Source organism: Camarhynchus parvulus, chromosome 1 (assembly GCF_901933205.1).
Source record: "Camarhynchus parvulus chromosome 1, STF_HiC, whole genome shotgun sequence".
Lineage (NCBI taxonomy): Eukaryota > Metazoa > Chordata > Aves > Passeriformes > Thraupidae > Camarhynchus > Camarhynchus parvulus.
Window position 1 is genome coordinate 79,443,416 of NC_044571.1, and position 14,452 is coordinate 79,457,867.

General features: G+C 41.1%; 1 protein-coding gene across 11 annotated transcripts in view; it reads right to left on the reverse strand.

Moving 5' to 3' along the window:
- The window catches only part of FAT3 (FAT atypical cadherin 3), a 399,343-nt gene that overhangs the window by 48,722 nt on the left and 336,169 nt on the right, over positions 1-14,452 (reverse strand). For all 11 annotated transcript variants that reach the window (XM_030955753.1, XM_030955764.1, XM_030955773.1 and 8 more), the window contains 3 exons: positions 5,536-5,925; positions 3,062-3,276; positions 2,160-2,297 (listed from right to left, as the gene is read on the reverse strand). In XM_030955753.1, the coding sequence (XP_030811613.1) occupies positions 2,160-2,297; positions 3,062-3,276; positions 5,536-5,925 (743 nt within the window). The remainder of the gene's footprint in view (positions 1-2,159; positions 2,298-3,061; positions 3,277-5,535; positions 5,926-14,452) is intronic.

Consider the following 14,452-nt stretch of genomic DNA (forward strand, 5'->3'; position numbering starts at 1 on the left):
TCACAGGCAGTTGTCTTAAACACACTGGAAAACATTTGGGAGTATGAGGGACAACAGTCTCTGTAGCAACAGAATATTATCCACCACTCTGCAGAAGATAAGTGGGCTTGAGTCTGCTTTTTTGCAACAGACACAAACAGTGCAGTGCAGGCAGTTCAGTGCATCATCCACAGGCCCTCTACACACATATGTGCCCGTGTGTGAGGTGTGAGCATATGTGACAACTTGCAAAAGCTCTGTCTATGCACAGTTTATGGATGACAGTTGGATTTTCCGACGTGCATGCTTATGTTGGCTTCCTTAGGTCTTACAACTACTTTTTACTGTATATTGCTCCTTGCTCTGCAGGGAAAGCTGCTGACATGTCTGCCCCTGAATCCTCCCACAGCGGAGCGAGAGAAGGGCGAAACATGCCAGATACAACACTCTGCTCCACCCTCTCAGTGCAGGGCTGGAAAGGGGAAAAGCATGCCCCTGCAGAGGGGAACAAGATAATGTTGAAGGGGCTTTTTTGGGAAGGGTGTGTGAGGGAAGGAAATCCAAATACATTTGAAAAATGACAGCTTTTTTTGTGGTAGAGAGGAGCTCAGACTGAGCACACAAAATAAGGGGGCTCTTCTGGGATGTGGGACAAAGCAAAAGGCAACATGTTTTTGGGGAGTTGTATGGAGGAGATAGACGGTGATTTGGTGGGGGCAAAGTGACACAGGAGGGAAGAGGAATCCTGAACTACAGAAAGTTTGAGGAACTTGAGTAAGAGAATGAATCTGTTTTTTAACTGTAATTTCCACTGCTAGCTAAAACCAGAGAGTTTTGTAGAATCTTTCCCAATTTTTTTTTTCTGTGTTTGCTTTCATTTCAATGTATCCCAGAAAGGTAGATGGCAAAAGACATGGTCTCTGTATGATTACAGCTCTGGAAATAAGTTCCCTTAAACCACTGAATCCTGGGAGTTAGCACTACCTTTGGGGATCCACAGCAGATGGGGCATCATATATAATTTTCCCTGAAGGGGTCAGGAACACCTGTACCTAGGAAATGCACCAAGGAAGCAAAGAAAATGACAATATCACAGATTATTTTAACTGAGGGAAACTTTGGAAAATGCAGACCTACGCAGCTGGCATTACACATGCCTACTCTTGTGAGGGTAAGTGTGTGTGTCTGAATGCAGCTGCACATCAGAAACTAGAAGAAGTCATATTAGGGAACTCAGCCTGTGCTTTTATTACAGCCAACTTGTAACATGCACAGCCATTGTTACTCCCCTGTTTTAGTCAGTCTGTGGTAAAGTCATTCTACCACCAAACACAATTTAATCCTGCTTTTGTCATAATACAGAAAGGGATTTTTGCCACTGTTTTAAGAAGTAGATTTACTTCCAGTAAAGAGGTTCTCCAGCTGAGCCCATATTCTGAAGGTAGCAATCTGCTTCCCCAGTTTTGTGGGTGCATTGCTGAGAGGCAGGAGGCACAGATTTCCTTATGTGCTGCAAGGTTTCTGAAGCCATGGAGCACTCTTCTGCCCTGCTAGTAGCACAGGCAACGGCATTTGTTTGTTTCTTTTCCCAAAAGCTGCTAATTGCTAGCTATGGCAAAATGGTGATAAATAATCCTGAATGAATAATGGAGTGAGCAAACAAAGCAGCAGAACCTATTTAATGAAGCACTTTTTCACTTTTGGTACAGCCTGGCCACTTCATAACATCCCCTCCCCAGTGGCATGTTTTGCAGAGCGCTAATTAATGGCTGAGGTCTCAGCTCGGCGCTCGGTGCCACAATCTGGAGCATTTTGTAACCACTCTGTTGCACACACGGCTGCATGTGTGTGCTTGCACGCACAGGGGAGAGGAGGCAGCTCATTAACACAGCAGCAGCTCCTGCTGGCACCACGGGAGAAATCCAGTGCTGCTGCTCTCCCCTGATGCAGCTGATGTATGGGCGCAGGGTGGGAGTGGCAGCAGAGCAGTTGGCGTGTAGAAACACTGGGGACAGGGCTGGCATGGAAAGAAGTGGGGAAACGTTAGAAAGACCTGTTGGAGCATCTCAGGCTGATTGCTGCAGAGTATAAAAGAACTCCTTCAACACAAGCTAGCAGCAGAGTGGAGATTGATGCACATCTGTAAGTCATTGCAAGTTAAGAAGTCCCACATGTCTTACCCTTTCTCTATCCAATTTCTTTTTAACCTTCACGAGTCCCAAAACAGGATCAACTGAAAATTCATTGTCTTGATCCCCATTCACTATGGAAAAATGAATCTGACCGTTGGGAGGACTGTCCAGATCTTCTGCTATCAACTTTTTTTGAGAGAAGAATAAAAAATAAGAAAAACAAATATCAAGTGATCTGTATGATACATTAATTGCTCAACACACCAAAAAGTAAACTTCACATTCCATCAGACTAGTTATACCTGAACTGTACAACTCTAAAGCATCAATCCAACAGGTTTTTGTTAGGAGGCTTCACTTGGGCCTTTTCAAAATTCTAGTCTGAAAACACACAGAATATTTTAATCTTAATATTCCATACCACACTCTCTCTCTGGATCCACAAGCTGCAAGACGAGAATATTGTGACGTTTGGGGACGGCACACTCCATGCCAGACTATACAAATACTATGTATTTGGAGCTCTGAGCAGCCTGGTGCAGTGGAAGGTGTCCCTGTGCACAGCATGGGGGTTGGAACTAGATGATCTTTAGGATCTCATCCAACCCTATGACTCCATGATTTTATTTCATTGAAAAGTAGAATTCTGCCTTTCTATTAAAACCTGTTTCTTTCTAGCTGACTCATGTAATGCAACAAAATGCAACACCTAAAGTATGCCATCTCTCTCTGAAGCATAACAGGGTTAAAAAGAAAGGCTCAGTACTACCACTACTTTCTTTTGGGAAGAAACTGACAGCAGCTTGGGGAGCAGCAGCAGACACAGAGTGCTGTCTAGAAAATGGTTTGGGGGCCTCAAGGCATAATAATTATCATAATTGGGCAGTGTAGCAGTTTTTTTAGGGGCAGGGGGCTTCATCACACCTAAATGTCACCCCAGCCCCGCTCACCATAAGCACAGAGTCGCCGACGGCCGCGTCCTCGCTGATGACGGCGCTGTAGACAGCCTGGCTGAAGGTGGGTGCGTTGTCGTTGACGTCCGTCACGTTCACGTTCACTGTTGTCACCGCGCTCAGGGCAGGTGTTCCCCCGTCCTTTGCCTCCACTACTAAGTAGAAGTCCTTGCATGATTCAAAATCCAAAGCTTCGACAATGGAAATCACTCCTTCGAAGCAAAGGATGGAATGTCAACAGCCGGCAAAAAGGAAATGATGCCACAGAGCAAGGGATTTGACTGTAGTAAGCAGTACAGCATGCTATTTATCACCATGGCACACATACAACACTAACTGTAAGACTGCCCAATCTAATAAAAATGTTTATCCAGGTTTCTACTGCTGTCGTTTGATTAAAGAATGATGCCAATTGCACTTGGGTTGCCTCTGCAGAAAGGACCTTTACAAGGCATGAGGCAATGAATGGTTCCTCATGAAAATAGCGTTCATTATGTGAGGATCATAGATGAAGAAGTGGGGGCCAAATTCACCCATTTACCATCTCATTCAACGAGCCTTTGGGAGAATTGGATGCCGACTCTGGAAATAAGCCCTGACAAGTCAACAGAAATTCACTCCCACACAATTAACTTCTCATGAATTAAATACAAATGAATAGGATATGAATACCTCTGAGAAATCAGTTGTCTATCATTTAAGTGATTAAACAGAGACTTCCCCACTCAACTAGGTTTATAAATTTTGTGTTACTTCACCACACAACCAAAATTAAGACTCTCTGTAACTTGATTCACTGCATGCACCCAGATTCCCTCTAGGACAGAAATGATCTGATTTCTAGTGTTCTTACAAACCTCCAACAATATCAGCTTCCTAACCTTCTTAGGAAATGTATTTCAGGCCTTAATATACATTACAGCTAGGAATTTCTTCCGATAATTTTCCCAAAGTAATCCAAATGTAATTTAAACCCATTCACTGTAGACTAGGAATGGACTGCAGTTTATTTCCCTCTTCTTCACAGGTAATTTCAATAGGCATGAAAACTAACAGCATGTCTTCTCTTTTCTAGCTTAAACAGCCTTAATTCCTTCAGTCTTTCCTGTTAAGTCACATTTTACAGACCTCAGATTATTCCTCTTAATCTTGTCTGGGCTCTCTCCAAACAAATTCCACCTTTCAGCATAACTTGCTGAAAGCAGGAGCCCTGAAGAGAAGCTTCCAAGGGTCTAGCAGAGAGTTAGGTCCCACTAATAAATGGTGTGAAGGACATTATTTTTCAAGCTCTGATCAGGCATGCTACATCACCACTCTGCTGTCTAGAAACTGAGCTCCTGCCTCTAAATGGATAATAATGGAGCTGTCACACATTAATGAATAATATATAGTTTTAGTTTTGGTGTTTTTTTTTCCTGTGTGATTAAGCTTCATTATGGGTTTTTATTGATTTGTTTCCTTGATTTCATTGTCAAATGGGAAGTTAAGTATTGCTGCCTAGGCATATTTATGTTTAAATTTTTCTAGCGCTAATCAACATGACAGACAACACACAGTTATGTTAAGTCCCTCACATGAGAGGCAGCAGCCTCCGCAGAGTGGAGAGCCATTTTTGCACACAATTATAGAAATGACACAACGCATAATTTTGAGATTTTTCATGTTACTGGCTATTACAGTTGCACCCAAAGAAGTGTTCTCTTCAGCTTTTATAATCAAGACTGCTTTGCTCTCAGACTCAGGTGTTAGAATTGTACTGGTCATCTGGAATGCTATGAGAAGAAGGGGATCCACTACAGGAAGCACAGAAGAAACAGGTTACAGTTGATGAAATAAAAACTCAGTGAGGATGAAGAATATATCCGGCTAAGGAAATTTGGAGAAAAGGAGCCCTTTACACCAAATATGATACCTCCGTTTGGTATTTCTCATAGAGAAGCAGAGGTGGACTTCTAAAATTTGTGATGTATAACCAAAAAGACCTCAACCCAAGCCATGGCTGAAGTCAAAAAGACAAATCAGAACCACCTTAGTCAGGGAAGCTGCATATAACTACATAAATGGCAATCATGTGTTAGGACTGAATTGGTCCCAACAGGTCCTGGTAGCACTGGCAGATGCTTTCTAAGGGGCAGACAGCTGAGGCGGTACTCAGCTGGTAAACAAGTGAACATTGCAAGTGTTCAGAAGTGTTTTTCACAGTTGGCTAATAGGTTGTCACATCTATATTGGCTTCGACAGAATTACTAATGGAGAAAAGTATTCTCTACTTGAGCTGGGGTAGCCATGTGTGACCATAGCTGACATCACTCTCCAACCTAAAATTGCTTTTTAACTGTGTAGTTAATTACACAATGACAAGCTGTGAGTCTCTGGCCTTGTAAGTCTTTTGGTCCAAGTACTTTCCCCAAAGCATTAATGTTTTTCTGATGGTTTAATTTAGCACTGCAAGTAAGAGTCACTTTACAAACCTGTTTTTGAGTTAATCCTGAACTTCCCTTTCTCATTCCCTGATCTGATGAGATAGGCAATCTCAGCATTTGTACCAATGTCTTGGCTTGTAGCAAAAACAGAAAGGACCTCGGTGCCAGGTGAGGTGTCTTCAGGTACTGTAACAAGATAATCTCTTCTTTCAAACACGGGAGGGTTGTCATTAATGTCCAGCACTGTAATGGTAACGGTGGCAAACGAGGATAAGGTCAGCACAATGCTTTGATCTGAGGCCTTTACAGTGATGTTATAGGAGGACTGAAGCTCCCTATCAAGTGGATGCTCCAAAACAATGATTCCTGATGACCGGTCAACTGAGAAGTAACCATCTGCCGAGTCTGACAGGGAATAGGTGACTTTTCTGTTCACACCTGAAAGAGAAGCAAATGGGAAAATGAAAATGAGGAATAAAGAGAAGAAAAATCTCTCCCCATCTAAGGGAAGTCCTAAGCAAAATCTGCTATCACACTGAGCATTTCCAGTGGGGGTAGAGGTAGGAGTGCCTGCGGGTACAATATTGCTGAAAGTTGGGAGGTCAGAGCATGCTCTTCTCACATGACAAAACCCTGTGGATAAGTTAAGTTCCTTCCATCATAATGATACTTTTTTTTTAAAGATTACTTTGCAAAACTGTTGGATATTGAAACTTGAAAGCAGAACCCAGATATCGTCCTTGCCCAGAACAGCTTATAATTGAATTAGATGAGACAAGCAGAATGCTGAAATTGGAAATGTCTCAGAGCACATCTTGAAGGAATAGAAATGTACATAAGAGGAAAAGAAACCCATAGAAATACATCAGGTAGCACAGAATGTACTTGCTACCAGTGCTGCCTTGATTCCACCATTGAGCAGAAAAATATTATCATAAGATGATACCTGTTAAACAAAAGCTGTATCAAACAACTCCTGCCAGAATATGAACATTTTGAAAAGCAAAGTCCCTCTGTTTCCCAGCCTAAGAGCAAAAATTGAGTTGTAAAAAAGATATCCTGTGTTTTTAAAATCCTGCCTGTATTTCCCAATACAAAGCACCTATGCACCCAACTGCTGAATATGCAGATCTATGCTAAGGTTGTTGTCAGTAACAAGGCCTGAGGGGATGGTACTGACTTGGTTTTTGCACTACAGTGGGATAGCCATTTCAAGTCTAATTAAAAGTGAACACAAATATAAGCTAATTCAACTCCCTTGATGCTAGTTGATTTTGTGACTTCGTCCTGGGTACTTCAGTAAGAGATTATAACTAAAACACAAAGGTCCACTAAAATGGAGAATCTCTGTTTTTAACATCTCTCACTTGAGCATTTGCTGCTGTTTTTGTGGGAGAACAGACTTTACAAGCCTGACATTAATCAGATGAACAAGAGCTACCAATCCCTTCTAGGCATACTTTGTTAATTTAAAATTTGTGACAGTATTATTCTGCTTCCCAGCAGCAAAGCATTGTAGAAATGTCTGATCAAAAGCAGCACAAATCACAGTTGTTTTCTGCTTGATGTAGCAGGAGTTGAGCATCCACACAAGGGGGAGCTGGGAGACTCTTTGTTCAATCACACGCACATAAAAGCCAGAGCAACTACAAAGTCCCAGACCCTACTTGAAGGGCATTAGGAATTATTATTTGGCTCTTCAGAGAATAAAGTTTTTATGCAGTGCTTGAGACACCAGAGCATATTTCAAAGGTTCAAATGTCTTTAAAATATGGAACAAATTTAATGGCAAAATTGCAGTGAACTAGGCTGTTAGGTTTTTTGTGTTGTTTTGGTTCGGTTTTTTAATCACAGCAAAGCCTCTTTATTCACCATGGCATCACAAATGTGAAAAATAAAATGTCCCACCTTCAGCAAAACAGCAAGGCAATCAAGGAACTGACTCCTGTCCTACAGGGGAGGAAGTGAGCCCAAAAATTCACAGGAAATTCCTTCATGTTAAAACACGAAGGCTTTGAATACCCTACACCTGCTGGAGAGCACACTCACCCCTTTCCTCAGTCTCTTGATACATATATCCAAATACTGTGCCAGCTGACAGTCAACCAAACCGACAAATATTAAAAGGAGTAAAACCCTCTAGAAAGTGGAGGATTTTCAGAGTCTGAATGGTTGGAGGCATCTACGTTTCCAGCTGGGGAGGATCTCCTTCAGCTACACATCCTCCATGAACTTCTACTTATAAAAAAAGGACAGACCTGACCATAACAATTAATGAGCTAGTAATAGCATCTGATCCTCAGGGATGCTGGAAAATGGGAATTTTTTTCCCCTTGATTCAGAGCCACTGAACACCCAACCTACACATGAGTTTTAAGTGTAAAACTATTTAGTATTCTGCACCAGCCACTCTTGGTGCCTGACAGTTTCTACACAGTATCAAACACTCCTCTGAGGTAGGGGCCCTAACACACACCTTCTACATGTCTGAAACTGCAGGACAGCCTTAGTCTGGTTTGCAGTTTTCTCGGGCACAAACTCCCTTTTTGATACTCACTACAGCACACCTGGGCACAAGACAGAAGATTCATATACTACAGTCCTTGAGAGCACAAACAGCCAGGAAGGAAATGGCCAATGTATGCCTTGTGCCTTGAAACACCAGGAAACTTCAGCAAGAGTATCTTGCAATAGGCAGTGCGGAGAGATAATTTGGTGCATGAGACACCACAGAGGGCAAGTTTATGTACAGGAGGTAATAACTCCAGTAAAGGCAATCTGACATATAATCTAGCCCCTCTTCTTGTATTCTACTTCCTAAAAGTGATGTCCATGAATTAACAAAATATTAATAGTGTTTTTTTAAGCCATTACTGGTGTTCCTACAATGGAGACAGACCAGATACAGATTATGGTGTTCTGGTTGCTCACTCTAATATATGGGATTTTTAGGCAGAAATGGAGACAGTAAAATCTTGAAGGAAAGTGCTTTTATTTTTCCTTCCTGGAAAATGAGAGAAGAATACAGAAGTTTCAGAGACATAGGTTATCTTGTACCAGTCTGGTATGAGGAAGAGAACAGTCTTATTTTTCCCACGGGACATGAAAGAAAAACTCTTACAGGTGAAAGTGCCATTTTATGCAAGAAGAGAGAAGATTAGGTCAGAAGACCTGAGCGGGTATACACATACCAACCCTTGGTGGCTTTTGGCCCAAATGCCAAAAGGAGAAAAAAAGGAGACATACAGAGGGAGATCTTAGCTGTGTGCTGACCCTCTCATAGAGAGTTTTGAGAGGCGGAATTTAATACTTGCTTCTTAAGGGTAATATCATTGAAAAACTGTGGCAGAAACAGCACTCAAAAGAAAGTGTTTTGTTACATCAATAGCTGTTTCTACTGAGCTTTCTGACCCAAGGCTGGCAGAGAAATGAGCATGAGGCAAAGGTGAAGTAGGAAGCTATTTCTATTGAAATTCAAAATGCTTTACTCCGGGGGCTACCCTATCCCAAGAGAGAAGTGTCCACCAGTGCGTATCAATGGCATCCGTGCCACAGAGGGGACAGTAGAGTCTGTTATAAAGGAGATGCTTTCTGTGGAAAGGGAACAACAGCTTCAATGCCATGGCTCCTGCACTGGTAAAGAGAGCAATCCTCCCACACTGCTTGCCTACAGCTCTTGGGGGGTTAATGTTTGCAAACTGTTTTGTGTCAACTCACTCAAACTTCTCAGATTTCTAAGGTGCAAATCATGAACATGAGCTATTTGAACAAGGAAAGCCTTTGCAGGAATCATTATTACAATAAGAAAATTGCAGTACATTTCTTTTTAAATAAAGGAATAAGGTAACACCTTTTCTATTTAGACTTGTATTAGCATATGATAGAATATTGCCCTTTGCCAAATCTCTGGTGTGAAGAGCTTGTAAAACATACACCTGCCTAGTACCTCAAACACCATTCTTCAAATAGGCTTTTATTCTTGTTTTTTTCTGTACTAAAACAAAGGGGCACACACTGAATGTCACATCATGACAACTTCTACGTCACTACTACTTTAACCAGCATCGGGAATATATAATAACTTTGCTTCAAAATTCAGCACTATCAATATCCTCCTTGTATAAAGCACAGAATCACAGAATCATTCAGGCTGGAAATGACCTTTGAGATCATCAATTAGCCCAGCACTGTCACTGTGAGGCCACCACTCAACCATGTCCCTGCGTGTCACATCTACACACCTTTTAAATACTTCTCAAGGTTGTAACTCTACTACTTCCATTGGGCAGCCTGTTCCAGTGCTTGACAATGCTTTCAGAGAAGAAATTTTTCCTTTTCTCCAATCTAAACCTCCCGTGGCTTAACTTGCTGCCATTTCCTATTGTCCTAATGCTTGTTACTTGGGAAAAGAGTCCCACCCTCAACTCACTACAACCTTCTTTTAAGTGGCTGTAGAGAGAGAGAAGGTCCCCCTGAGCCTCCCTTTCTCCAGACTAAACACCCCCAGCTCCCTCAGCTGCTCCTCACAGCACTTGTGCTTCAGACCTTTCCCCAGCTCCGTTGCCCTTCCCTGGACATGCTCCAGCCCCCTCAATGTCTTTCTTGCAGTGAGGGTCCAGAACTGAACACAGGATTTGAGGTGCAACTCAACTGCAAATGGTGGAGTTACAACACACTTTGATCCAGCTAGACACCAATTAAAAGGCTGAGCATTAACCCAACAGGCACAATCCCCATATGACAGTAAGTTTCTGCAGTGGGCAATACCTTTATGCATCATGCATAAAGTAAAAGTTATACATATTAAAAGCCACACATAGTGTTTCTCCTTTCAATTTTCATCTGTCACCCTGAACTCATTATTTAATGAGTTTCCCCAAATACAGCTAGACCACTTATTTTAGTTTATGTCTGAAAAATGACATTAACTTCTGTCATCTACTCATTTTCATTTTGAAAAACCAATGAAAAGAAATGTAATGTCAAGTATTAAAAATAAACAAACAAGATGTAGACCAGAAAGCAAGCTGAAAAAAAATTTTTCAGTTTAGCAGTGGTTTGCAGACATACAAAGCAAGCTATCTGATTATTGTGCTTCGTCTTGCCTCTTTTATGATGTGATGATTAACACTGGTGTGTACCTATGACCTTTCCCAATTACCCAAATGTTAACCACAAGGCCAATTACTAGATGATAAAAGTCCACAACTTCGTTAACAGCAAACAACACAAAAGATGAATTCAAAACCAGATTTTATAGTACTCTACTCCATCATTTTGAGATGAAAGAGAAACCTTGCCTGAAGTACCTTGTTGAACTGTAGAAGAATATATAGCCCCATAGGGAAAATATTTCAAGTGATTTTTACAGCTTAAGCAGAAAACCTGGCTGAGTTCAATCCATAACACTGCTACCAAGATAGACTTTCACTATTTTTCCCTTTTCTGGGGGAAAAAAATAGCCGTAACCCCAAAGGCCTTTATTCACACCACTGCTTCACTGGAGTCAGGGTACCATGGGATGAGGGCAGGGCAGACCTGAAGATAATCAGCCCCTTACAGAAGGGAAATACTTGACAGAAATGGGAGGTACAAACTGTTAGCAGTATCCATAGGTGTCTAAAACCCTGCTTTTCATTTCAGCTGGGACAGGAGCTGTCTTTTTGGTGGGAAGTCAAGATCTGGATAGTTGGCTCACCCTCCATCTCTTTCCTACCAGGGATTTTCATATTCCTGGGTACTGGTTTACATCACTTGACATATATACTTGTTTTCTTCAGCGCTCCTGAGTCAATTTTTCTGAAGTCGGGAATTGGAGATACCTGATTTAGGATTTCACACTGCAGCTGGCAACATAGGGAAACATAACCAGAAGCAGTGGAATGCACACAGAGAGATAGATAAAAAACATACATGTACATATGTAAGCATGACTAGAACCACTAAGATAGAAAAAGACCTCTAAGATCATTGAGTCCAACTGTTAACCCAGCTCCAAACCATGTCCTCAAGCAGCGCATCCATGCACATTTAAAACACTTCCAGGGGTAGTAATTCCACCCTGGATAGCCTTTTCCAATGCCTGTGAAGAAATTTTTCCTAATATCCTATCTAAACCTTTCCTGGCACAACTTGAGGCCATTTCCTCTCATCCTTTCATTTGCTACCTGGGAGTTGAGACCAACCCCTACCTCAATACAAGCTCCTTTTAGGTAGTTATTAAGAGCAAGAAGATATCCTCTCAACTCCAGCTCCCTCAGCCTCTCTTCATCAGACATGTGATCAAATAGTTTGTATATTATATTTTATATATTTGTGTATGTGTATATACATAGAGATTATTCACACACACACACACACACACACACACACACACAGATATATATATATATATGTTTTAAGTGATCCAGTTTAAAGACAGAATTTATTCACTCAATATAATCCAAGACATACAATTCTCCTTTGTCTACTTCTTTGCCTCTATGTTGTTAACAACGTCCTGGAAATCTCAAAAATTAAAGAAACTACTAGAAATGAGAAAATGTGAAGAGAGACAGAATCTTGAGAGGTCATCTCATTTATCCCTGCACAAAGACAAGATGGATGCAATTCATCCCCAAACAGAGGCCTATCCTTTGATCAGGAACTTGCATAAGCTCCTTGGACGCCTTGGTGTCTCACTTTTCTTACAACTAAAAATCTTGTTCTGACTTTTTGCTGAGATTGAATAAAATTAATAAAAGACAAGGCAAAAGAAAAAAGAACAAGGGTCAACTTTCTTCCTCAGAGCTACTTATCTGATAGCTGAAGCCTGTTATATTTTATCATCTTAACTCTTTTTTCCCTGGCAGACCCTCTCAACCATTTCAATATTTCCTGACTTTTCTTCCAGACTTGTGATCTCTTTTGTCAAACTCCTACATCTTCCTGGAAAATGTAGCCCACATCTTCTTGAAAGTGCTGCACCAGTGCACTTGATTTTCTTGCCTAAACACGGACATCACATTTATCTTGATGACTTACACTGGGTTTTTCCATACCACTTTTCCAACTGTTAAATACCACAACTGCAGCTTTGGCACTATCCAGGGTAACTTGCAGCACCACTCTGCTTTCTGACATTTAGCAATACAGTCCTTATCCCTATTTATGTATTCAGGAATCAAAATACCAGTGCTGCACCCACTACCTTTCTAACTTACCCCTCCAGTATAATGGTTACTACAAACTCCCATGATAGGAGTTTGGTGAAGACCATGTTTTCCCTTACACATAAAAATATGGTGCAAAAATTCACTATAAAACTCACTAAACCTAAGCCATAACACCCATAATATTTATATCAATATGGCCTCCTCACATGTTGCAGAAGGAAATGAGATTGGTTTGATGACTTCCAGTTCCTGAACACAGACTAGCTTTTAGTCATCTTGATACACACATGTCATTATTTTAATGCAAGGAGGGTTACTGCATTCCCCTGACTACTCCTGAAGCTTTAAAAATATGGCCCTCTGAGGGATTCAACAGGGTCATGCTGAATGTTTTGTCAGTGGTTTTCAAAATCCCCAAATACCTTGTTTATGTACCTCCTAACAATAAGCCAAGTATAAACTCCTAAGAGCCTATTATTTTTTAATTTTGCAATTTTTCAGGGCTCCAGTGTGTTGTATCTCTGCATTCCTATTAGTGTTTTTGCCTCTACTAGGAAGGCAAAATCTAGGTTTTCTCCTGAACAGCTCACTGAGTGAATATGGACTTGCAAGTGTCTGTAGGACTGGCCAGACAACTGGGGAATGTCATGCATTGCCTTCCACTCTCCTTATGGAAGACCTGACCGAAGACTAATGGTAAAGCCGCCTTTCCAGGAAGGAGTATAAGGGTACATCATCATGGACTATTACTATTCATTGAATAAGCTCTGAGAACAGAGCCCAGAACCAAATCAACCACCAGGCTACAGAGCAATGCTCACCCATGCCTTTTGTTTTGTGTTCCCTTTTTTTTTGTTGTATGTTTTTGTTTTTTTTTTTTTTTTTTTTTGTTTTGGTTTTTTGGGCTTTTTTTTTTTTTTTTGGTTGATTCGTTTTTGGTTGGTTTTTTCTTCCATGGCTGATTCCCAAATTCTTTCTGAAAACAGCTTCATTGACAATGGACAGGCCTCCCTACTCAAACTACACCTCTTATTTATGCAGCGCTGTTTTGGATTGCTAGAGTAAAAAGAATTAATAATTCATGTATCTTTCATATCCTGCATTAGAGCCCTAACCCGGGTACTATTTTAAAAGTCTGTGAGGCAACGATGTGGGTGAAGATATAGGAAGCACCATGTATATTTTAAAGAGAATGAGTCATCCTCTGTAAAGTATCTTGTAATATTTATTTTATAAAAACCCAGACAATACCTAGAAATGCCATCTAGCTGGCCTCATTACCAAAGTTAACTACCTATTAGCTGTTGAGTTTTAGTACATCTTCTGTCCTATTATCTGTTACTCTTTTTATTCATGTTTCGATCCCTGCCTTCATCTTTTTTGGATCCTGAACACTCCAAAAGCTTCTAGATCCATTTTAAGGGACATGCTCAACATCAACAAACAGGCAAAGCAAAGGTTTGCTTTGTACTGGTTTTGCCAGAAAATGCCAAAATCAGTACCTACTTCAGCATTTCTATTGTTTTGTTACTCACCATTACATGTAATTCAGAGAGCTGCTCTCCATTCAAGCTGTGACTGTCTTACACTTCTCTCTGACCCTCCTGCAATTTCACCTGGCAGCACTTAACACTTCTCTAAGCCCAGCTGTGAGGCAACTGGGACTGCAACACGCTCAGTTGCCCTAATTCCTTCAAGAGCAAATCCTACCATTGATGAAGCTGAAGTCTGTACTCTAGTTCCACATGTGTATGATTGAAAGTGGTGACCCACTGAACAGCCTGAGTGATGTTTTTCCATGTTAGGCTCAC